At 44.3% G+C, this 23,106-nt stretch overlaps 1 protein-coding gene across 1 annotated transcript in view; it reads left to right on the top strand.

The window, feature by feature from the left end:
* Window positions 1-3,157: 3,157 nt before the first annotated feature.
* CPLX1 (complexin 1) overlaps window positions 3,158-23,106 on the top strand; it is a 104,393-nt gene continuing 84,444 nt past the window's right edge. The window contains exons 1-2 of the mRNA XM_057379098.1: window positions 3,158-3,248; window positions 4,030-4,130. Coding sequence (XP_057235081.1) covers window positions 4,100-4,130 — 31 coding nt within the window. The 5' untranslated portion in view covers window positions 3,158-3,248; window positions 4,030-4,099. The remainder of the gene's footprint in view (window positions 3,249-4,029; window positions 4,131-23,106) is intronic.

Here is a 23,106-nt window from a genome sequence, read left to right as displayed (position 1 = left end):
TATATCCCATGCACTGATGCCAATCTCTATCCCCGCGAGAAAACGCTGCTGTTTCTGAGATATGCTGCTGTCTAGCATATGCGATAAAAATGCATTACTGCCAAATTCATACTCATAAATTATTATGAATCTAATATATTGTTATTTATTARAAAGAAGATGCATGTGGGTCTGCTCGTATCATTACCACGGCTGCAGGAGCTGTTACTTCTCTTACAGCAGACAAACTGTATGGCAGGTAAGACCCCCCGAGTCCATCTTCCCAGCTGGGTTTCTCTGCAGGTTGAGGRAAGGTTCAGTCTCCAATGTAAAAGCCTTCTCCAGAAGCCTTTCTGAGACTATGAATAGACACAGATCTATAGACAACATCACCTCTTTTTGACTGTGTCCTTTCTTGCCTCTGTGTCCCATCCTCATGGGGTGAGGAAAATACTGGTGGGAACTTTCCTGACTGAGTAGTCAGAGTATTACCAGGACAGGAGGCACCCAAATCAGGCTCACAAGCTATTGGATTTTGATCTGGGAGGTCCATCCTGTGGGAGTTATTTAGAAGCTGATATTCGTGGCAGGGGAGAAATGCTGAATCAGGGACTAGGAGCATCTCAGTGGAATTTGTGATTTGATGATGCCTTGCTCTCCTGAAGAGAAGGGAACTGTGAAATAGTAGGTACTAAGATCTRTGTTTTACTGTCTCGTGTGTCATGATATTCTGTGTCAGCTGTATAATCTGGAAAAGTGGGTGTGTTTGGGGAACAGAACCGTGGGTACGTGACCTCTGGAGAGTCAGCTGGCTCTGGAAACAGACCAGAAGCTCTAAACAGGTCAGCAAGAAGCTCGAGAACTTCTCAGGRATTTCTTGATGTCCCTCTTGTTTTGTCTGGCTTCTGAAAGCCCCTGCGGATGACATCACTTATTCTCTGCACACAAGAGAGGACATTGGCTATCCCAAAGGTTATAAGGAGCCCATAAACAGGAACAATGACATTTCTCAGCAACCCCACTTGGCTGTGCTGACCCTCGGCTGCTACAGTAGTTACAGGATYCCCAATACACGAAAAGAAAGTTGATTTTAGGCAGTTGGGTGTTCYAATTACTAGCTCACACTTTCCTGATCCTTCTGTTCATGGTTATTTGAATTGTTCCTTCCCAAACTCCAGGATACAAGAGCAAGGTGTGCATACACAGGTTTAGTAGTGCAGGGTGGGGACACTGTCATWCAAATATGATGAAAAAGGGATGTGAGGTGTTTTATGGCAGACCCAAACTGTAAACCCTGCTCAAAGTCATACAGGCACTTGGGGAGGCAACACAGATCTGGAAATACTGCGTTAATTGCACAGGCACCTGAGCACACAGCACCAGCAGTCTCATAGGTCCATTTCTTGAGCATAATAATCTATGCTGATACACTTCTATGTTGTGTATGAAAAATCAGCAAAAATACTGCATTATGACCTTTGAATTGTAAGTTCTGGGGGGTGAGTTAAAGCTTGAAACAAGATATATTCCACTCTGCCTCACTATAATTCTTTCCTTTTTGAAACTTGTTAGTAAAAGTGCAGCACATGCTTACCTAGGTGAGTTTCTTAGTCTAACACTAGCTAGTGTGTCYGCTGCAAAAGGGTTTCTGGGAGCCTATACAATAGAATAGAACAGAACAGTTCCGTAGAACGGACCTACAAAGACAATCTAGTCCATTTATCTGATCGCTTCAGGATGATTGAAAATTAAGGCATGCTGTAAGGGGCATTATCCAAATGCTTTTGGAAAACTGACAGGCATGGTGCACCGAGGCAGACCCAGGTCGTGGGCACTCTCCTGAGTGTAGAAGCTCGCATTCCCGCATGTAGACCTGCGCTCCCGCATCTGCAGCTGGCATCCGAGAGCTTTGCAGACTGCGGAGCCCCTATGGTCGGCATCACTGCCCCGGGAGGGATTGTTTTGTCAYGCCTGCTGGATCCGCATGCCGCGCGGTGCCAGGTGCGGCCCCGCTGTCCTTCCTGACCTTCAGACGAGGTCGCCCGCGGGCCGTTCCAGCGCCTCCCCAGGAGGAGCCGCTGCTTCCCATCACCGGGCTCCCGCTGCTGCCGGCAGCATTCCGTCCTAGCCCCCTCCCTCCTTTCAGACCCATATAGGTTACTTTGGGGGTTGCTGTCCCACCTCCCCTGTTGGCGACAAAAGGGCGGATCAGCGGCAGAACTCGTCTCCTCCCCACCCAGCTCCAAGCCGGCTGTCGGCATCCCTAAAGGTGGGCGCCGGTGCAGTGAAGGGGGTATCGCCCTGCTTTCCCTCGCAGCGCTCGCACCGCACAGAGCTCTTTCCTTCTCACCTTCAGACGCCGTCCCGAATCCGGGCTGGACAAAGGATCGCAGCGCTCGCGTCCTTCAGCGGCAATCGCAGGGAGACGACTTTCCTCTTTTTCCCCATCCCGCTCCCCCCGCCCTCGCCCCCCCACCTGGATAGCGAGAGCACAGAGACGAGCAGCCGGCGGCTCTTCTCCGGTCACAGTTAATCCGAGGCGAAACAGGAGGGAGGAGAAAGGGTCTGCTCCCTTCCTATCTTCTTCCTTGCCTCTCCAACTCGTTCCAGGACCTAGGGAACGAGAGGGGAATCTCCGGAAAGGACTGAGAACAGAGGATGCAGAACGCTCTCCCACACCCTCCCCCTTTTGCAGGAAGCCGTGTTTGCAAAGATTTCCCCTGGCACACACACTGAATCCCGGGGAGAGGCGAGGAAGCAATCGCAAAATGCAATAGCGGACTGAGAGCCACCCCTCCTTCCCCCCACAAAGCACAAGGACACCTGGCTGCTGGAGACAGCAGGGATGGGGTGGGGGACACGCATGCAGACACACGCACCCCTCCGAGGGGTTTGGGGAGCGCTGGGGGCCTGCTCGGCGACTAGCACCGAGGGGCGAGGGCGGTGCAGGGAAGGGGCGGGGGAGCCGGAGGCAGGGGGAGGGAGAGAGTCCAGCTCCCGCAACGAGGGGAGGAGGAAGGAGGGACCGTGTCGGTGGGATGGTCCGGAAATGCTGTGATAAAAAGAGGGGCGCGGGGGGAAAAGTAGGGAGAAGCTCTGGACTCATCCCTTCTCCCCCGCTCCGCACCCGCAACTTCCCCGGCAGCCCTCGGGCACACGGGCGCCGGCCGGAGCCCGTGCGACAGGAGAGGAGCCGCAGCAGCCGCCACCTGCCGCAGCCACCTGCCCCGGCCCGGCCCGTGTCACCACAGCGCCTGTCGCCGAGCGAGGTAGCGGGGCCGAGCCGAGCCGAGCCGGGAAGGGCACACAGGAGAGGCGGGGTGCGGGCACGCAGGGACAGGGACAGCGCTCGTCCCTGCAGGTGCTGGCACGGCTGTGACCCGCTGCCGGAGCCGGGCGGGGGGTGGGATGCAGCAGCCGCTGCCCTGCTGCACTTGGGGCCGGCCGGTCGCAACCTTGAGCCGTCCCGGCTCACCCTGCGGAGGGGCAGCCCGCGCTGGCATTGCGCTGGGGACTGTCCGAGGGGTTCTGGTGGGGCACTTTCCATCCCGCCACCCGCACTGCATCCTCAYCCTGACCGCCCGGCATCCCCGCTTGTTCTCCCGGGCGCTTGCCGAGCGCTTCACCTTCAAATGCCCCCTCGGCGGTCCCGGGCGGAGCTGACATCCCGGAGCAAACCCTCTGAAAACCGAGAGGGCGAAAAGCAGGCGGGGAAACGAGAAAGTTCAAAGGTTTAACCCCTTCCTGCCCTGCAGGAGACAAACCGTGAAGGGGCACCGCATTGCTCCTCCGCACTTGCTCCCGGCCACTTGCCCTGCCTGGGGAAGCCACCGTGTGCCCCTGACTCCTCCCACCCGCTGACCGCTCGCCAGCATGCAGCTCTGCCCGAGCGCCTTGTGCMGAGCAGGTTCTGAAGGGATGGAGGGTTGGAAACTTGTCTGCCCTCAGACAAAAGGAGAAAGGCTGTGGGGAGAGAGCTGAGGAAGGCCAGGCATTAGCCTTTTCTTCTCCTTGAGACACTATTCCTCTTTTAATTGTGCCTCTTTGCAGGCTGCCTTCCAAGAATTCCTGGTCTCTGTGCATGTGAGTGTGAAGTGGGCAGGACCCCAAACAACCAACCATGGATTTTGTTATGAAACAAGCTCTAGGAGGTAAGTGTGGTTGGCATGAGGGGCCTTGAATCCTTCCTATCCCCTCCTTTGCACCTGACAAGGGAGAGGATTCTCTACTATGGTAGGGTCTGCAGGTGGAATGTTTTTTTGAGGACCTGGAGGAGCTGTCGCTGATTTGTGATCCCAGAGCGGAGTGTTTGAAGAGTCTGAGCAGGAGAGGGCAGCAACAAGCAGAGACCAAAGCCCCATGTCAGAGAAGAGTCCTCCCCCACAAGGTGTGCTGGCCCTGGGTCATGCCTAATTGGCACCCTACCAACGGGCTGCATATCCCGCTGTGCGGTGTGCAGGTCTTGACTTGCTTCATGCCATGCCAGTGAGGCAGGATTCTAAAGGACGCAGGCTGGTTTAGGCAGAGTGAACCCAAAGAAAGAGTGKCATTTTATCTATGTGTGTGAGCCCTCTTTCTTCTTTGCCCCAAAGATTGGCAAAATCCTGAAAAAACGGCCAGTGCAGAAATTTTTGTCCTTAATATTTTGAGGGTTATTTTCAGTAAGAACACTGTCACAATAAGGAGGGAAATGGTAATAGCATATTCCTACACACCCTACCTGATTTGAGACCAGCCTTCTATGTGTTCCTGTGTATTAGCTTACATGTGTGAAGAATTCTTTTACTCTAGTGGTGGAAAATAGAAAAAGTAGGGAAGTGTGTASAAGAAAATGAAAATAACACACAAATATTCGGTAATGAGGTTCCTTCTTTCTGCCGCAGTTGCTTTCTCGGCTGCTTGACCTGAACACTTGGTCTAAGCATTGTTGTTACTTAGGCAATGCTGGTGCTGTTAGGAGCTGAAATATTGGCCTCAGAGGAAGTTGATCATTCTCTCTTGTGCATTGTCTCATGTGAGCATTTTTCATGCTTTTTTCTTTGAAGAAACTGTAGAGTCATGGGACTGTGTAAATGTAAATGTGTGGTGATATTGATGTCATACACAACTTCAACATTTACTGCAGGACTCTCTCCCATGGCACGGGTGCAACGTTTCTTTCATTGCTGAAAGTGGTGGGTGTTTTTCACTAGGGGAGCCAAATTGTCACAGTTAAGAACAGAGCAAGAAAACCAAGTTTTAGCTGTRGTATTTTGAATAGGGAGTTCAAATTTGAGAAAAAAAATGATTAATTTGGTTGCACAACATAGCAAGGTAGTAAGACATCTGCATGAGAAGGTAAYAGTTTGTGTGGTAGCAGTGCTATGTCTCATTTCACCCTTCAGTGCTTGTTTTGAGGGAGAATTAGTGTTAAGATGTGCAGGTTTTGCACTGCTYCCTGTAGTATGAATAAGGGTGCTTGCACAGAAATGAACTAACGTACCTGCAAACTCCACTACAGCTGGAGATCCGTGAATCCAGTAAAGGGGAATAGCTGCTCAGAGACTGCAGTTAAAGGCAGGGGGAGGAGGGCTGCCGCAAAGGAATAACATCTGAGATGCATGTCTGCAGCTTGGTGACTTCACACGWCTTGGAAGCAGTGTCTGCCTGTGCTTAACAACGTTCACCCTGGGCAGACCTGCGTTCTAAGATCCTATTGCATGCCAGGGTAAGGGTCTGCACTGTTCTGAGAAGGTAAAATAAAAGGCATCTTTTTGTGAAGTCTGAGCTCCTGATGTCTGTCAAGATGCAGCTCAGGGCACCAGCTCTTCTGCCAGATGACTTAATGTGTCTGGAACTTACCCACTTACTCAATAAAGGAGATGTCTCTGCAGAGTGGTAAAATCCAGGAAATGCTAATTCATTAAGTGGAGTCCTATTTTAAAATTAGAAATAGTTTCAACAAGATAAAACAAGATCTCCAAGTGCAAATATAATATGGAAAATAAATGTGGTTTTGGACATTTTTTTCTCCCTGGAGTTAAAGTCCAAGCTGATGCAAATCATCCAAGCTGGTCGCACTGGCACAGCAAGCCAAGGACTACAGTTTTGGGGCCAGAACCCCTTTTTGTCTGCCAGTTCTGATAACCAAAGTGAGATTTGTTTAAAAGTTGGACTAAATGATCCTTCTGGGTCCCTTCCAACTCAGAATAATCTATGAATCTGTGAATTGTATCTGCAAAGATACTCAAACTGAGCAAAGCACCAAACCTTTAGTGATTGATAGGCTTGCTTTGGCTAGGATAGCTGGTCTGATCTGCTGGTAATTGTAATTATCATCCTCATTTTCTGGGAGGCAATTGTGTGTAATTCATGGCTCTGATTTTAGTTTAATATAGCTTTTCCCAGAACACCTCTGAATTAATTTGTCTGTTTGCCAGGATTATTTGAATGGTGCAGAAGTTCTTATCCCATTCTCAAAATCTCTTWTGGTACCCCTGAAAGAAAGAAAAAAATGCTGCAATTTTGCCAGTAAAGTCCCCTCTAATTTACAGAGAATCAGACCTGCTATAGACACTGCTTGCAGAGCACCTACAGCTAAGATAGCTTAAGTTTAACCTTTCGCTATCTCAGCTGGTGACATTTCACAAAAGCTGATGGCCAGCTGGGTGTCCTTGACAGACCGTAATGGGTATGTAATTTTCATAACGGGTATGTAATTTTTTCTTCCCAGTGTACAGCCCCCAAATGAGGCTTAAGCAGAACTTGTGATAGCAAAGAGCCTGGGTTTGAAAACTGTTTGCAGGTGGGTGCTTTTGACCTTTCCCTGTTGGACAGGGCTGTGCAGGGTTCTGAAGCACACAAGGAGTTTGGGACCAGGTTTGGTCATAGGAAGTGATCAGATGAGGCACTGAAAGAAAAATGTCATTGTTCTCCTACCTCCTCAGTCACCTTACAGAGGAAGAGGWGTTTTCACTCTCTGATAATTAGTGGCAGCATCAACCTTATGCTTCTGCGGGAATTTTGCCATTTGTGAAGCAAACTTTGAAGATATTACCTTTGTCTCTAATGGGACAGAACKATCAGATTTGTTTTTCAATGAAGCTTTGCCCACAGGAAAAGAAGGCAATGAGGTGTTTTGAAAGGTAGGTGAGCCAAGTTACCAGGCAAGCAATGGCAATTATGTGGTTTCTCTGTTTGGAAATCTRTGTGACTTCCAGATTATTGTTATTTAGATTCGTGAAATGAGTTTGACAGGTTATTGCATTACTGAAGTAGAACGTGTCCTTTCCCTGTCTTGTTAAAGAGGTTCTGCAGAAGCCTGCTGTTTGTGTGCAGTGGAAGGTCATCCTCAGCTCTACTGCCAGCTCTGGGATTTTGCTGCTAGTGTTGGCAGCAGAGTTTCTGCCTGGAGGTTGACCAGCTTGAAATGTGTCTTTTTAAATCCCTGGCCTCTTCATGGCAAAATCCTTGACCCTTTCATTAGCAGTGGGAACTGTGGTCCAGAAAAGCGGTACAAGATACTAGGTTATTTGGCCAATTTGCTTCTGTAGCATTTTTTWAAAATTTTTTTTAATGCAATTCTGAGCTTTCAACCTCCTATGTGGAAGTCACACTATTTACTGTCTGACAGYGACAGAAGCCATGGAGAAGTCACAATGCTGGTTAGCTGTGTAAGACAAGAAGAAGAAAGCAGAAAGAGGAAATCTAAAGGTTTAAAATTGCAGCTTCTTTCGCAGGAGTAACAGCAAGGGGGTATTTTGTACCTCTGACCTTGCTACACCACCAGATRTTGACAGAGGTGTGTAGCCAGGGTGATTGGTCACTTTGCTGTTCCTATGACAGTTCATTAAATCAATACAATCAGAGTGATTTCATGACTATGTTTTATGTTAGAAGGGCTCTTTGCCAGAGCTGGTCTGCTGCCGTCATGACCAATGTGTATGATTTCCCAGGAAAAAGCAGGGAGTGGAAGATACAAAATGGGTCCTGAAGGAGTTTATGCCTTCCACTGTGCATTGCTTGTTTCTTCCTAAGTTTATGTGAAAGCAAAGTGTCTATGAATACCTGACTCCCATGTTGTACTACACTATCATTTCCTCTTCTACTGCTGGCTTGGACAAGTAGGGAAACTGGATTGAAATAGAAGACAATGAACTTCATGAAGCCTTTCTGGGTGTCATTCTGTTACTGGGTGTTTTGAGGGCCAAGGGTCTGAGACATTTTCTTAGGAAAAAGAAAAGAGGAAAGCCTGTGGAAGGTAAGGGCAGTTTACCAGAGGTTGAATCATGATGTGTTTGATAAGAGAGAGATTTCTTACTGCAGAAAGCAACATTCTGCAGACCAGAATGTGGTGAAATTGTGGCTATACAGAACACACAGTAGCTCTAAATACGATGCTGCACAGAGCCCTTTTGATATGCTGCTTTTATTGCCATGAATGAGAGAAATGGCAAGAACTGGATGATATAAAGTTGGGATACCTGCCTTAAATAYTGACTTTTCCTAATGTCAGCCTGTGGATGAATGATGCAAATCCTTTCACATGTAGCAGTGCATAGAATGGTACCATCTAAATTTCTTCTTCATGTTTCCACCATCCCTTGAATTCATCATACAATGTGAGCCCCACGAGGAGGAAAGGTACCTCTGGGTTTCTGGATAGATATTCACTATGATAGATATTGTAAGCATGATGATTTTCTGATTTATTGGCAGCAGTTTAGAGCGGTGACTGCTGCTTCACATCCGCTGCCTCTGTCAAGAATCAGTGGACACTTGTTTTGGTTCAGAAGGGTTCTTAAAATCCCGTAGGCAAAAGACAAATGCAACCAGATTGCCATCTGGAATATGTCAGCAGCGGGGCACTTCACATCCCTTACCAGAAACTTTGATTCAGCTAGGTATACCACAAAACACAGTCCAGAGGGAGTCCCCTTGCTCTTGAAGGCAGACAGAGATCCAAACCCTCATGAAGATAATGGGATTTAAGTCACTGTGTGACTTACRCTCTGAAAGAGCTGCTCCTGTGCTAAGCTTACATTAGGGAAGATGCGAGGGTGTGTGAATGACAGATAAGCCTGACTGAAAATCATACTAGTGTTTAATGTCTTAGCAGTGACCTTCTGTGTATTCTGCTGCTGCATTTGCCTCACTTTAGTAGCTTGTGATGTGAGGATTAAGTCCTTAATTTTTTCCTGCAGAATTTAGCAAGATTGAGTGCAGTCAGAGGCAAAATAGAACTATTCAGGGTGGAACAGACTGTGAAATAAAGGCAGGGATTTCTGTTTTCTCCTTCTCCAAATCACTCTCTTGTTTCTCACATTTCCAGCTCTCTGCTGAGCCCCTGTGCTGCTCTGGGACCTCGTGCATCCACTAGCTGTGCTCTGCTGCTTATGCTAGTGTAGGGAGTTCTGGAGCAGGACAGAAACTGTAGTGTGAAGCTGCAATACCAACAGATAGTGCTGGTATTTACTCCTGGGGCCTCTTTTGTTTTTGATCCTTAAACCTTTAACACATTTTGCAGTCAGATGCATCCAAATCACAGAGATGGGAGAATCTGGCAAGAGATGAGATCTGAAGCCCTCTGTAGCATGTGATAGATATTGGGGGACCATGTACTTTCATTCTCCGATAACTTCCACCTCCATTGTGTATAATTATGGGACCCTCAAATTGAAAAGATTTTTAAGGGAGTTGAATGCATCCAGAGGAGGGCAACAGAGCTGGTGAAAGGACTAGAAGGAATGMCTTCTGACGAGGGGCTAAGGACTTGTTTTTCTGCTCTGGAGAAAAGGAGGCAGAGGGGTCACCTCATTGCTCTCTACAGCTTTTTGAAGAAGGGAAGTGGAGAAGGAGATTCTGATCCTTTCTTCCTGCAATCCAGAGACAGGAGGTAGAAACCTGGGATAGGTGGCATATCTGATGCATACCTTTTTCACAAGGAATGCTATTAATATCCTTTATTTTTCTTTTTTTTCCTAATGCATACTGCCGGCAAAGAGATTCTTAAAAAAATTTGATTAAGTTGCAAGATRTCTTCCAAGGAAGCAAATGATTGCTGTAGAAATGATACCAGTGAACCAACCACAGTGATGGTCAGCTGATGTATTCCATCCATGATCCAAACCAGGAGATGAAAAACCAACCAGGTCCTACTTTCCTGTGCCTCTTTTGAGAAAGCTTCCTTTTATATYTTCTTGCCTCTGTTTGGCCTGTTACTGTTAGAATCATACAAAAGCTCTACTCATGCCTGCTGGAGTCTTACTTATATTTGTCTTACTTGCAAACAGGCACTGAGAGCAGTGTGCTTATTGAAGTGTCCTTGGAGGAAATGTGCAATCTTCAGCTGATTGTAGAGGTAGGCCACAAAGAGCTTAACTGAGATTTCTCCTGCAAAAGCCTGCTTGGAGAGGAGTGACATGGATAAGCACAAAGTTTTCTCTCTCAGAGAGGGAGATATAAGGAAATTTCACATATATTAAGTAGTCTGTCTAGGATAGATTCATAGTAGAAGAAAAGATTGTCCTTGGTTTTTCTTCACTTAGAAGGAAGTTCTGCATACTTTGGATTTTAATATATCTTGCTGCATACCTGAATTTTTCTGACTTTTTTTTTACCACCTTTCATAATTAAAGCAGAGAAAAGTGGTGGTTTCTTGCCAGCTGCATGACTTTGGCACAAACAGAGTTTGTCAGGGCTGAAATCCTATGCGATGTCAGCTGCATAGGAAATGCTGCCTGCAGCAGCGGGTTTGGAGCCGGGCAGGAGCCTAGGGCATGATGCATTACAGTTATCCAGATCTTCCCTGTGAAATGGGACTCTCTAAATACAAGCTGCTGGTTTGCCTTTGTGTTGGTTCTCAAGGAGAGGGAAGCTCAGGATGCAGCTCAGCTGTTAGCTGAGGAGACACTTGCTCATGCGCTGGCAAAAGGACAGACGTGAGGGAAGAATGATGTGTGTGAAGGCTGATGAATGTGGGAGGGCTTACCCTTCTCACAGGAAGGGTAAGGTTTGAATTCATAAGGCTGTGAGATCAAATCCATGAGGGCTGCCTGGGTTTAGAARTCTTGCTGGGTTATGTTGAGAGAGTATGGTYTGTATTTGTTGGCTGTGCAGGATGGTATAGGACTCCAAAAACCCTGAATAAATTCTGCAAAGGCTCTCTACTGAGGGAAGGCAGGCATCCTACCCTCACAGAAGGCAAGAATGTCTCTTTCATCTTGGGGTGGCCTCACAAGGCCAAGAGCACAAAAATCCATCCTAGCAACAAGATGGTTGCCCATAAAATTTCATGTGGCAGTTGCCAGAGAAGCTCTCCAGCGGTGTTTGAAGAGAGCTAAATTGTTCAGGAGGCCTGGAAGAGGGACGGCAATAAACAGGGAAGGCTGGCAGAARGAAAGGGACAGATCTCTAAAGAATTGCCATTGGCTTGTCACATGACAGAGGGTTCCATGCTAAAGGTGTGTTTTTCTGTCTGAAGGCCAAGATCCTTTCTCTGAACTTTGTGGCAGTGTTCAGAGAAGAGAAAGAGAGAATAGACACTGACGTTGAGACTCAGACAAATACAGGTTCTAGTGTTATCTAGGGTGAGAATTCAGAGTTTTTCAGGTCATCGGGGAGAGGATGTGGTTCATGAAGTGGTAATTGGGATGTCAGTCCCTCAAAGCTGCAGAGGTTCTGTTCCCACTTCCAACAGCTGTAAAGACCATCAGCAGCATGCTGAAGGCTCTTCCAAATTCTTTGTCTCTCCTCTTCAGTGGTGGGACAGAAAGTACTCTGCCTTAACCTTGACTGTTCTCCATGGTGAGGCTGCACCTCTGCAATGCCTTTGTACATTCATTCCAGGTGCTGAAATCAAGGCAACACAGAAMCTTAAAAATTTGCTAACTTACTGCTCTGAGCCCTTTGCTGGTTGCCATCGTACTTTCTCAGGTACAATTTGATTGTGAGAGCTTGGATACAGCCAGTTATGTTTCTCTCAGCTTGGTTTTTGTGTCTGGAGTACGTGTCTCGGGATGCAGAACATTGCTGAGAAGGCTGAAAGTTTCCCCCGGCTGCTGAGCASATGCTCACGTGGTTTGCTAGAGGGGATCAGCTGCAGTCACAGACATGGCAAAGGTTACCAGTGATCTGTCCCTGGTACAAATCACAGTGTGTATGAGAAACAAAATACTTCAAGCAAAGCGTGTCTCTCTGCTAGGAACAAATTGATGACCACCCTGTGCAATTTGAGGATTGATTTTTCTTTTTTCCCCCCTGTCCCCTGWATTTTTAAATGAGCTGCTTTCAAATTGGTTGGATGCTATCACTGCAGAAGTGCATTAATACAAAGAACAAATTTAATCTGCTGACTTTGTGCATCTCTTTTGCAATTTGAATGTGTCATTACCTACAAAAATGAATCTGCTTAGTAGCTGCTTACATTTTTGCATCATGATTTGAGTCTCATGGCTTATTTGCAGTGGTACTGACCTTGAAGCAATGTCAAACATACAGCAACATCAACATAAATTTGGGATTCAAATGGCTGTGAATTACCKTCTGTGAAAAATAAGGGAAGGGCCAAATGAAAAATCCAAGTGGGGAGTGGTGGAGCTGTTCTGGTAACTTCAGTCTCTGGACAGAATTGGAGCAATGAAGGGGAAGGCAGACAACAATTAATGGAAAAAAGATGGGAAAGAAATGTGTATCAATGACAAATAGTTGAGCTTGACAAATAGTTGAGTTTCTTTGTCTATGTGTTCCTGGATCAATCTCTTCTGTTTTGTTTTTTTTTTCTGGCAAGCTCAGGCAAARTTGACCAGCAGAAAAGAAGTGTGAACCCTCTGTGGAAGGTAACAAAAGTAAGATGGTTGTCTCAATTGCTGGCCTGGCCTGTGGCAGAACCCTGCGTGTGCTTGGGAAGGTCATTGTTCTCTGGGTTGAATGATGTCCATTCCTGGCAGAGAAAGCTGTGCAGGACACCATTATCCCAAGAAAACAGCAGACCCAACAAGACACACGGGCCACGAAGCACTGTGGCCATTTTTCCCTTCATGGGAAGTGAACAACATTCTTTTGTCCTTCTATCACGCTTCTTGCTTCTTGGTGCCAGGCAGAGCTGATCTTCTGGATTTAACGACTTGAAAATTTGTCCTTGACATGACATTGGCAATGAAACTTTCTTGCTCTTTCCACCTCCCTGCCACAGTGCTGCTGCATGTGGGGTGAAACTTTCTGCATCCCCTCTGAAGGGGCACGAGGCATGTGGGACTGCCTGGCCTCTGCTCCAGCGTCTSTCCTAAATGTGTGTGTGTTTATTGAATTTTTTGAAAATGCATATATTAATCAAGATCTTATTTTGCGAGAGGACTTTGGAAGGTTTTACTAAGGGTGTGGGTGGTTGTTTGTTTTTTATTTTTTTTTTAATGGAAAGCTTTAAATACCTAGTTTGTTTTTTCTCAGCAATCAAGAAAAGAAGACGTATTGCAAACCTGAAAGACTACATGAGACTAAGACATCATGTCCAAACAAATGTCTTTTTAATCTTTGACAATTATTTATTTTGTGCTGGGCTAAGTGTATGCATGCCACTCTTCCCTGAACCTGTGTGAAATGATTTGTTCTTTGTTAATKAGCCAATTTCTCTTTGCAGTTTCCTTTAGATTTGTTTTTTCCTTAATTAATTCTTTTWAAAATAAATTAAATCCCAAACAGAATACAAATATGCAAAAAAACCTGAGGAGAAGAAAAAATATTCTGACATTTTGCCAGCACATGTAAATAGTTGCTCCTCTACACAATTCTAGCTGGGAATAAAAGTGCTTGGAAGACTAGTTAGAAAAAATCTAGACTCTATCAGAAACAGATGAGTATTTTTAAATTTTGGTTTGTGTTTGTTTTTTTTGTTTTTTTTTTGTTATTAATTCTGTATGTTTAAAACACTTGACAATTACAACTTTCTCATCTGAATTTTCCTTCAAATATCAGAGGTTTCTGTTCCATGTCAGCTGGGCTGCACAATGACAAGATTAAAAGGTGCATGAAAGAGGAAATTTATAATTACATGGAGATAGATTAAAATGCTGAGGAAAAAGGTTAAGGAGGGACACCACTACTCTCTCTTAACACATGAGAAAGGTGAACACTGCAGTGAAGGAAGAGCTACTTAAAGTGAAGGACAATATTGGTAAAAGAATAATGTGAATGAATTCKCCATGAGCATCCTTGACTCAGTAATTATTGTCTCCTGACTAGTGGGAGAGAAGAGGTAATCTTCCTGGGGAATCCTGCTGCTGCAGCAAGCAGGGAGAAATGGAAGCTGAGTCTTGGGTGCATTTGAAATTATTGTATATGCTTAGATAGGTAGGGCTAGGAAATAAYTTCCCTGAGTACCTCAACAGGGAGTTGATATTTTTGAGTCTTCACTTGTAAGATTGTCCATAGTAATAATTCCTCTAAAAAGTGGTTTAGTTTTTTACATTAAATTTTGATTTTGATCCAGCATGTGACAATCTCTGATAATCTCARAAGACAAACCTAGCTAAGTGAGAACCAGCATTATGTGTCTCTGGGCAAGTTAGTTACAGAGCTGTGATAATTCTCCCTTTTCTGAAAACATTTTAGCATTTCAAAGGMCTTGGTGGATTTACAAAATAATTCCTAGAGTAGATTGCTACATGGAATATTTTTCCAGCTGCARTGTTTCAGCCCATGCAAGGTTTTTTGAGTTTTCAGGCATAACTTGAAATTCCTTCCATGGTAACTTCTACCTGCAATTTACATGGATGGTTTTCAATGTTTCAATGCATTTGATTTTTTTTTTTAATTTTTTTTTAAATGCTACAGTTGAGAATTAAGTAATTTAAGAACTAGGTGTTTCTCTGGGACTTCTTCCTGGTTTTGAACAGTTGTCTGAAAATAAGCTGTTCTGTCTTYCTGAGTACCAGTATGTACTATTTTCCTGATTGCTGGACTATGCTCCATGCTTTATGTGCCTTCTGTCTGCCATCTCAGTGTTCTGGACTCAGGCTCACATTTCAGTCTGACTTAGATCTCTTACCTGCGTGGCATTTTCAGGGTGCCCAGCACGCAAAGAAGGACACGTGTTTGAACCTTTTGGGCTCAAATGTCTCCTGTAGCCTTGTGAGGCTTCTTCCCCATGGCTGACAACTTTTCAACCAAGTCTCCTAAAGCTGTCTGACTAATTCAGGAGTGCCTAACTGAAAATAAACCTTCAGCAAGGGCACACAGGTGAATGGTAGAACACAAGATCAGTGCAGCATGAATTCTGGAAGAGAAGGAATGTGCCATCCCTTTCTTCTGACTGTGCACCTTGTTGTATTGCCAATGAATGCTATACCAAACAAAAATCCCACTACAATGCACATCTATCTGAACACCATGTCAAGGTGTTTAGCACCTTTTTTGGTCATGGATCTCACTCATGAGATCCACTGTTGAGGAGACAATGACTTGCCTCATGGTCAAGGTGCTTGATCAGGACTTCTGGTTTTATGTTTTGAATGTGCTCTGGTAGAACATTTCAGRTGGCACTGCTTGCACCTCTCCTCCAGGACAGTGTGCAGGTGCTCCTGCTGTGCTGGCAGATGCAATAACATTTGCTTAAAACAAGTGGGTAAAATATGTATTCTTGACCACTACCACAGACAGCAGTGTCCTGTTTCAGCACAGAAAAGCGACATCAAAAAGCAAGGTTTTGGCTTTGCTTCACATCTTGAATCCTGGGTTAAATGTAGAGTGTGTTAATTTCAATGGTGTTTTTACTTCAGTTGAGTATTGTGAATTGGCTGCCCTGAGTTAAGAACACCCATTTTTAAAAATCTCTGTTATAGACATGCAGTCTTATTGCTTGTTCTTATCTGATTATTTGCCTGTTATTTATTTAGGAATCACTTTGTGCATGTTTTTCTTTGTACTGTAGAAGATCCTTCTGCACTAGGTCCTTTCCAAGTGCTCAAAAATTATTTCTAACTGAAAGACAGTTGAGCTAATCCAACCCAACAGACACAATCTCTGAGTGACCAGGAAAACTCAGTGCTTGATTCTGCACAACAAGGTCCTGAGCACTCATAATCACTTCTCTGATACACTTCTTTGATTACATAATGTAATTTAGAAATTTTCACAGTCTTTCTTGGCRGAGAGATCTGTCAGTCTACAGCAGCTGAAGACTAGCATTTCTATCAATTTTTTGTAGATGCAAGAAAAATAATCAAAGGGGGTTTCTTCCCCTTTGTAAAAACGCACAAAAATCCCCTCAAAATCTCATGGGTAGGAATATTCCTTGTTTTCACACAGTCTGAAAAGGATGAGTCAGATCTACCACCTTCATGAGCACGGAAGAAGTATTTATGGCATATTATTAGAGATGGTCTGGCTAACCTATGGATGGTATTAGTTACATAACATCTCAACTATACCTCAAGTGCAGCATGGATGCTGTGGAGTGAAGCAATTATCTATTTTGCTGTCTTAAGAACAGAGTGACCTAGATTCTCTCTTCTTTTTTTTTTTCTCTTTTTCTTTTTTTTTTTCCCTCCGTTTTTCCTCACAGGGTGGCCCACTTAGTTGATTAAACTGCARCTCAATTATAACTGGTTGTGTTACAGTTGGGAATAAAGCAGATGTAAGAGAGTGGAGCTGATGAAGTAATTTATTTTTTGCTGTACTGGTTATCTGGAAATTATGATTAGGATTAAGTGACAAATATTGGATTTAGCAGATTTTGGGTGACAGACATCTCACAATAGCATTGGCTGGCAGCATGGAATGCAAAAGTGATTCAGTGAAAAGGTGTRCATTTCATGGTAAGGAAAAAAAAAGGGTAATAGTCTAGTTTATGAAAGATTTGAAATAAGCTTTAAATCCAAAAGAAGCCCAAAGTCAGCAAACGCAGGGGCAGCATGATTCATRTTTTGTTTGAAGTGAATACATAAAACATATTGACACTTGTACATTATTTATAACTTTCATGCACTGTGTATTCTCTGGTAAATCATTAGAGGCCTTAGGAGGGTAAACAAGTCATCCACATAGGAGGAAGTGACCGAACTCCCATCCTGCAATCTTTGGAAACAAAATTACCCTTCAGATTAAGGGTGTGACAGCCATGTCTAAAATTACCCTTCAGATTAAGGGTGTGACAGYCATGTCTAAAACACTACATTTAATGAAACCCGACTTGACTTAGTGTTGTGTTAAATTTCCTCATCTTTTCTCTCCCCTCATCTAGGGCCCAGGGAGCAGAACAAATACAAATCCATTCAGTGTAGGACAATCTGGAAAGCAAAAWTCCTCTTTCCAAGAAGTTCAAGGCAGGAAAGGATCCAATAAGAGCTCATAAGGCTTGAAGACACGTAGCATCAAGAACTTTCCCAGGCAGATACCTYTGGGGATATTTATGCTGGGACTCCAGGTGCTGGGAGGAGTACCTTTTGTCTCTTTGGGCTGGATGCTTAGCAGGCTTGTTGCTGTGACATCAGCTGCAAGCTGAGCAGTGTGCCTGTGCCCCATTACCACCTGCACATTCAAGCAGGATCWCTTAGCCAGGTGAAAACAGCAATGGGAATTCTGCTCTTCTGTTTCTGGCAGTGGGGAAAGCTGATTCTGTAAATACATTCCTTGATGGTAGGGTGGGGGAAACCTACCCATTCCTCCTCTGAGAAGTCCCATTACCCAATTTCAGCTGCAGTGTGCTGTCTTGCTGCTCAGTTAACACTTCAGTTTTTGAGAGCTCTTTCAGAGCTGCAAAGTCTGTTCTCTGCAGTGTTAGGTGGATGCTCTCCTTACCTGTCCATATCCCCATTTGGGTTCGGCAAAATGAGAATGAAGCTGTGTCAAAATCTTCCTTTTATACCTTGGGGCCTTAGAACTTTCTCAGGGATCAGAGGAGAACACACAGATCAGGGCCTTTGGAAATCCACCTTCTTTCTTTGTGCTGAACTTCCCTGTGAGGAAGGAATGGGCTGTAAGGAAGCACTATGCAGATATTCCGGGAGACAGTGTACAAGGCTGGTGACTGAGCTCACTGGTTACGACAAAGGACAGATCTGCTCCAAGTGCAGCTCACTTAGAGCAAAACAGAAATATCACACGTCAAGCATTTTGTAAGAATGAAGCACTATTCATCTTTGTAGGGAATTTTTTGTCCGTTGAGAAGGATTAATCAGAGGTACCACAGTAGATAATGGATAGTCACGTAATTTGAGGACCTGGAAGGTTGTAGGAGACCTTGACTTAAAGGTGACTGACATCATGGGCAAGGCCACAATTTCAAATGGTCTGAGTGCCATTTGAAATTTGAAAGTATCTGAGACACATTTACACAATATTTCAGATTCTCTTCTGTACCTCTTCTACTTGTGCTTTTGTAGTGATTTTAATGGTTAATTTTCTTTCCTCTAAATAGCTGACAGGCACAGACATGGACATTGGCTTGTCTTTCAGTCTTATTCTTTTTCCTTATTCCAAGAACCCTTCTGTCACAATGTTATCTCTCTCTTTTACTTTTGTGCTAAGATACCCTTACAACCACTTAACGGGAGAGCTTAGGAACAGTCTCCTGAGATATATCCAGCAGGATCAGACCATCAGTGTGGTATTCYTCATCTAAAATGGGTTGTCTAACAGGAGGATCTAATTGGCATCACTTGTCTCAGCTGCTCCAGGACTGCTGCAGTGTCCTGAGAAGGCACAGAGGGGATCTGTTTTGTTCACGGCCAGGATGACAAAGATTGAAGAATGATTTGCAAGAATGATTTACAAGAATGATTTACATATTCCATGTGAGAAAGATAGGCAGGCCGTAGACCTGACAATGCTTTCTTTCCTGTTTTCTTTATGACACAAACTCCAGTCTACCTTCTCTCTGAAGGCACCTGGTGATTCATGCCCATGTTATTGCCCTGCACAGAGCAGTAAATCACCCTCGTCTGCCTCCGTGGCACTGTTGGGCATCCCTTTCTCGTGTTCTCCTTAGGAGCAGACACCCGCTAATGGCGCAGCTGGTGGGTGGTAACAGCATGAATCTGCTGACATTTTGCTAATGCTATTTGTTACAGCCAGAGCTTCTGTCTGTGCTTCACAGCAATTCTGGGGACTGCTCTTCCCAGTGATCTATCAGGACCATCAAAATGATGGAAGGGGGGAAGGGAAATGATAATTCTTGTTTGAGAGCTCAKATCTCCACTTATCCACCAATAAACCTGTTACCTTTTCTTGGGCTGCTGCAACGTTTTTCTTGCAATCGTGTGTCTGGATTCTGATGCTTGCCATTTTTTAGAGCCAGGTGTTTGCTGGGAATGAGGACAGCAATGAGGACAAAGATGAAGAAATAACTGCAGAATACCAGCATTGTACAGGACATTGAACATGAGCAAGAAGGATCCTTCCTTGACTGTATTGATGATATGGGAAAATTAGACTCAGAGGCAGGAGASCAATCCCTCTTATCCTCCATTCCCCATAATTTTCATTCCATGTGCAAGTGTGTAGCAGGAAATTAAAGAAACTCTGTGATTGCATCACTGACCGTCTTGTAGTAGTTAAATTCAGTTCAAGGCTCAAGCAGAGAGACCTAAGGTTCCTTCTGTTCTGTAAAATGCTCCCTGTTCATGTTTGCTAACCTTTTAATTAGAGAACCAAATAGAGAAAGTCGTAAGAGGTAACTGTCTTGAAATGCAAAATGCTCAGTAGAGCTTTATTTTAACAAGGTTCCTATTCCCAGCCTCTTTAACTACAAAGCCCTTATAAGGGAGTCAGCTCATGAATCAGTCTTCATTAGGACATGTATTAAAACTGGCAGTAACAGCCCTCAAAAAAAATACAATATTACTTGTGTTGGGTGGAACGGGGTTTGTTGGGATTTTTTCTTCTCATTTAAATCCAGTTCCATGCCCTCAAAATGCAAAAGAAGCAGCACATGTGGGATAGTGAGAGGAGAGAAGAGTACTGTCACAGTTTGTCTGCTCCTTGGAGAAACTGGCCTAATCTGCAGCCTTTGTTTTTTAAGGATAGAAAGCACAACACATGTGATCAGCTACTCAGGAGCTTGGCTGACTTCAGCACGTGCTCGTATGGTAAATGACACAGATTGTCTAAAGATTTTTCTCTCATTTCCTGGCCCATAGGATCATTTCTCGCAGATTGTATGGGAAGTACTGTCTGTTTTCCAGAATATTCTGGGSCCCTGAGGGATATTGGGGAGCACAAGGAGTAAGCCAAGAGCTTTTTTCTCTCTGCCCACCGTCTACTCAGGCCAATATCAGAAGCAGAGCTTCTTCTTTAGCTCTCATTCCTGTTATATCATTGATCCCTGATCCTGGATGGCAATCAGTCATTAGACATTTTTTAAACACTGCCAGGGTACTGTCATCTGGCCTCTAGGCCTTGAGAATCTCAGTCTGGCTTGTACCAGAGGGCAGAATGTGGGACTGAACCCTGAACATGATTTGCTTCTGAGATTGTGCCTACAGCAATAAATGTGTGAAGAAACCAGTGGGACAGGCAGTGGTGCTGTCACTGCTTTTTTGGGGCAAGGCCTTTATTGTTCCAGTTCAGTGTCATGGCACAGGTGGGCTGGAATTCAGCTGTCATGGTCATCTGAGGAGCAATAGTTCGATGGTTTCACTGCTGCATGATCTATGCAGGTAAGCATTAGCACAGGCACAAGGCTGTGCTGCAAACCAGTTAGCCACACAAATCAAAGGATGAAGAAGGTTGGACTGGTTTTAGTGGAAGGGTGTTTGTCATGAAAAGCTATTAATTTTCTCAACTTCAGCTTGATTAACTTGTGACAGATTTGTCTGTGTAACATTTCAGCTGAACATCCTGACCAAGATCATTACTAAACTCAAATGGATAGACCAGTTTCATAATGGAAAGTAACACAAATAATTTTAACTAGAGACTAGTGTTTCATTATTTAACATCTAAAAATCGTGTTTTCCTCAAGCAGATCTCTGGGGAACAGTCACAGCTTCTTCTGTGAGTAAGCATGTGTTCCTTCTCTGGCCCAAAAGGTGATAATGAAGTCGTTAAAAGGGTCTGTGATAGTTCTTTGCTAGAGAAGGWTGAAAAACAGCATTGGCATATATTCTGGCCACTAATAAAAAGAGCAAGGTGAAGGTTATGAGGTCATTTAAACATTTTCAGCAGAAAAGAATGACTCAGAACATTTTGAGGATCTTCTGCCTGATATACTCATTCTATGTCAGGATGAGGGAGAGCTGTATTTAGGAGCTCTTCTCTTTAAACTCCAATGTAAGCTATTTCCTGCACACTGCATTGATTTTCCTCTCATTGTGATCTTGTAATAATTGTAGAGGCAGGGCTAAATGTAATCTCTTGTATTCCACAGCCTTAGCTGTGACAGTAATTTATATATCTGTCATCAGCTTTTCAACAAAACTGCCTGTGAGTTCCTTGCAGGAAGTGTTCATGCACTTGTGTATTTGAATATTCCTCTTTTAGTATACAATGTTTGTTTTGCACCTTGTCTCTTTCATTCTATTATTTGAGAGGACTTATAATGCTAATTTTGCTCTGTGTGGCAATCCCTTTTTCCTTGCCCTTATCCAGATACAGAACTGTGGACTGGCTGTTGTGCTTGAAACCTGCTCTGTTTTTTTCTCTGTAATGCAAAACTCCATCTCCTAACAAGTCTTGCATCTGTTACTTGCTTACATTGCCTTGTGTGCACTGTACAATGGGATAAGCGTCCATGTTGTCATTCAAGTGATTAATTAAAATGAAGGACAGAATATTTGCAGAATATTCTATCTGCAGCACATTCTTCCAACCTGAGAGCAAATCAATTGCATATCAGCTCCCAGACTTGACAAAGCAATACARGTTTTCCAGAAGCACGTTTGTGTTTCTACAAACACACTGATGGCTACAACTAGCACAGTTAACTGGGAAATTTTGATGTTCCCTCGAAGAAGCAATATTAACTGACCTTCTAAGGAACTTTTGAGAGGCAATGGCTTCCTTTCAGGTGATTGGAGAGAACATGGGCAATGTTTCTTTATCACACCTGYTGGATTGCCCCTGTTAGCTGAGATGGTCTTCCTGGCAGAAGGTCACAACTATAGGCTCAATTTATGCTGTCTTGGAAYGTCTGCATAAAGAAGGTCTGCTGTTGCTTTCATATCTGCTAAACAGCAGTCAGCGTTATTGCTTCATTGTGATAGTTTACTCTTTCATTCCTTTGCTTGCTCCTGTAAAACAGTGGTAGGGCAATGGAATTAGGAGAACTGTGAAACTAAGGAACATTTTGAATAGCATGAGTAGGTATCCCAACAGCAGAATATGGTGTAAGGTTTTCTGTAATTATCTCCCTCAGAGCTGTGGGTATCCTTGAACTGAGACATGTCCCTAATCTCCTAGAATTTAGATAGGARTACTGGCAAAGTATCTATTTGTTTTTTTATTAGTGTTACACTGTAATCAATAAACCAAGTTGTTATCAGCATTGTGTCTTCTAAAGGATTGCATTCTTTGTAGGCGCAAGGAACAGGTTGTTGCTTGTTAGCACTGTACTGTTACCCCCTCCATGTGCTTCTCAGTCTGCTTTGTGTTTTGATGGATGTGRCTCTTTTTTGGAGCAAACTAGAACCTTTTATCAGTATGGTAGTCCTTGTAAAGGAGTGCTCTTCATATTAGAGCAGGGGGTATCTGAGCCTTAATTCAGTATGAAGGAGGTAGTTGCCATGGTGGTATGTATTTCAGGGACRTTGTTTCATATCTTCATTGAAAGGAAGACATCACTAGCATGAGCCTCTTTTGGTGCTGTTGCTCTTTTATCAGAACCAGCAAGAGGCTGATTTAAACAGGGACMATCTAGTGAAGATGAGAGGTGAGGATATGGGGGGAAATACCTCAGGTTGCCAGGTTCACTGGAAGAGAATCAGGGTTTACATGAGCTGRAACAAGAGAACAGTGGCATGTCCTGGGAGTAACTCCCTTGAGCAATTGCCTGAAGCTGCTGTGAATAAGAAATGCTGTCCTTCTTTCTGACTACCCATGACAGTTGCACTTCTCTTGAACAGAAGTAACTGGCATAAACTTATAAGTGACACATGAATTTTGAATATATCTACCAGTCAAGCAACACTTCAAGTTTCCAGCCTGAAGAGGCAGACA

This window comes from Malurus melanocephalus, unplaced genomic scaffold, assembly GCF_030028575.1.
Source record: "Malurus melanocephalus ecotype Western Australia unplaced genomic scaffold, MMel_1.1 scaffold_387, whole genome shotgun sequence".
Taxonomy (NCBI): domain Eukaryota; kingdom Metazoa; phylum Chordata; class Aves; order Passeriformes; family Maluridae; genus Malurus; species Malurus melanocephalus.
The sequence above is the reverse complement of the archived record's forward strand: the minus strand, read 5'-3'. Positions and strand labels throughout refer to the sequence as shown.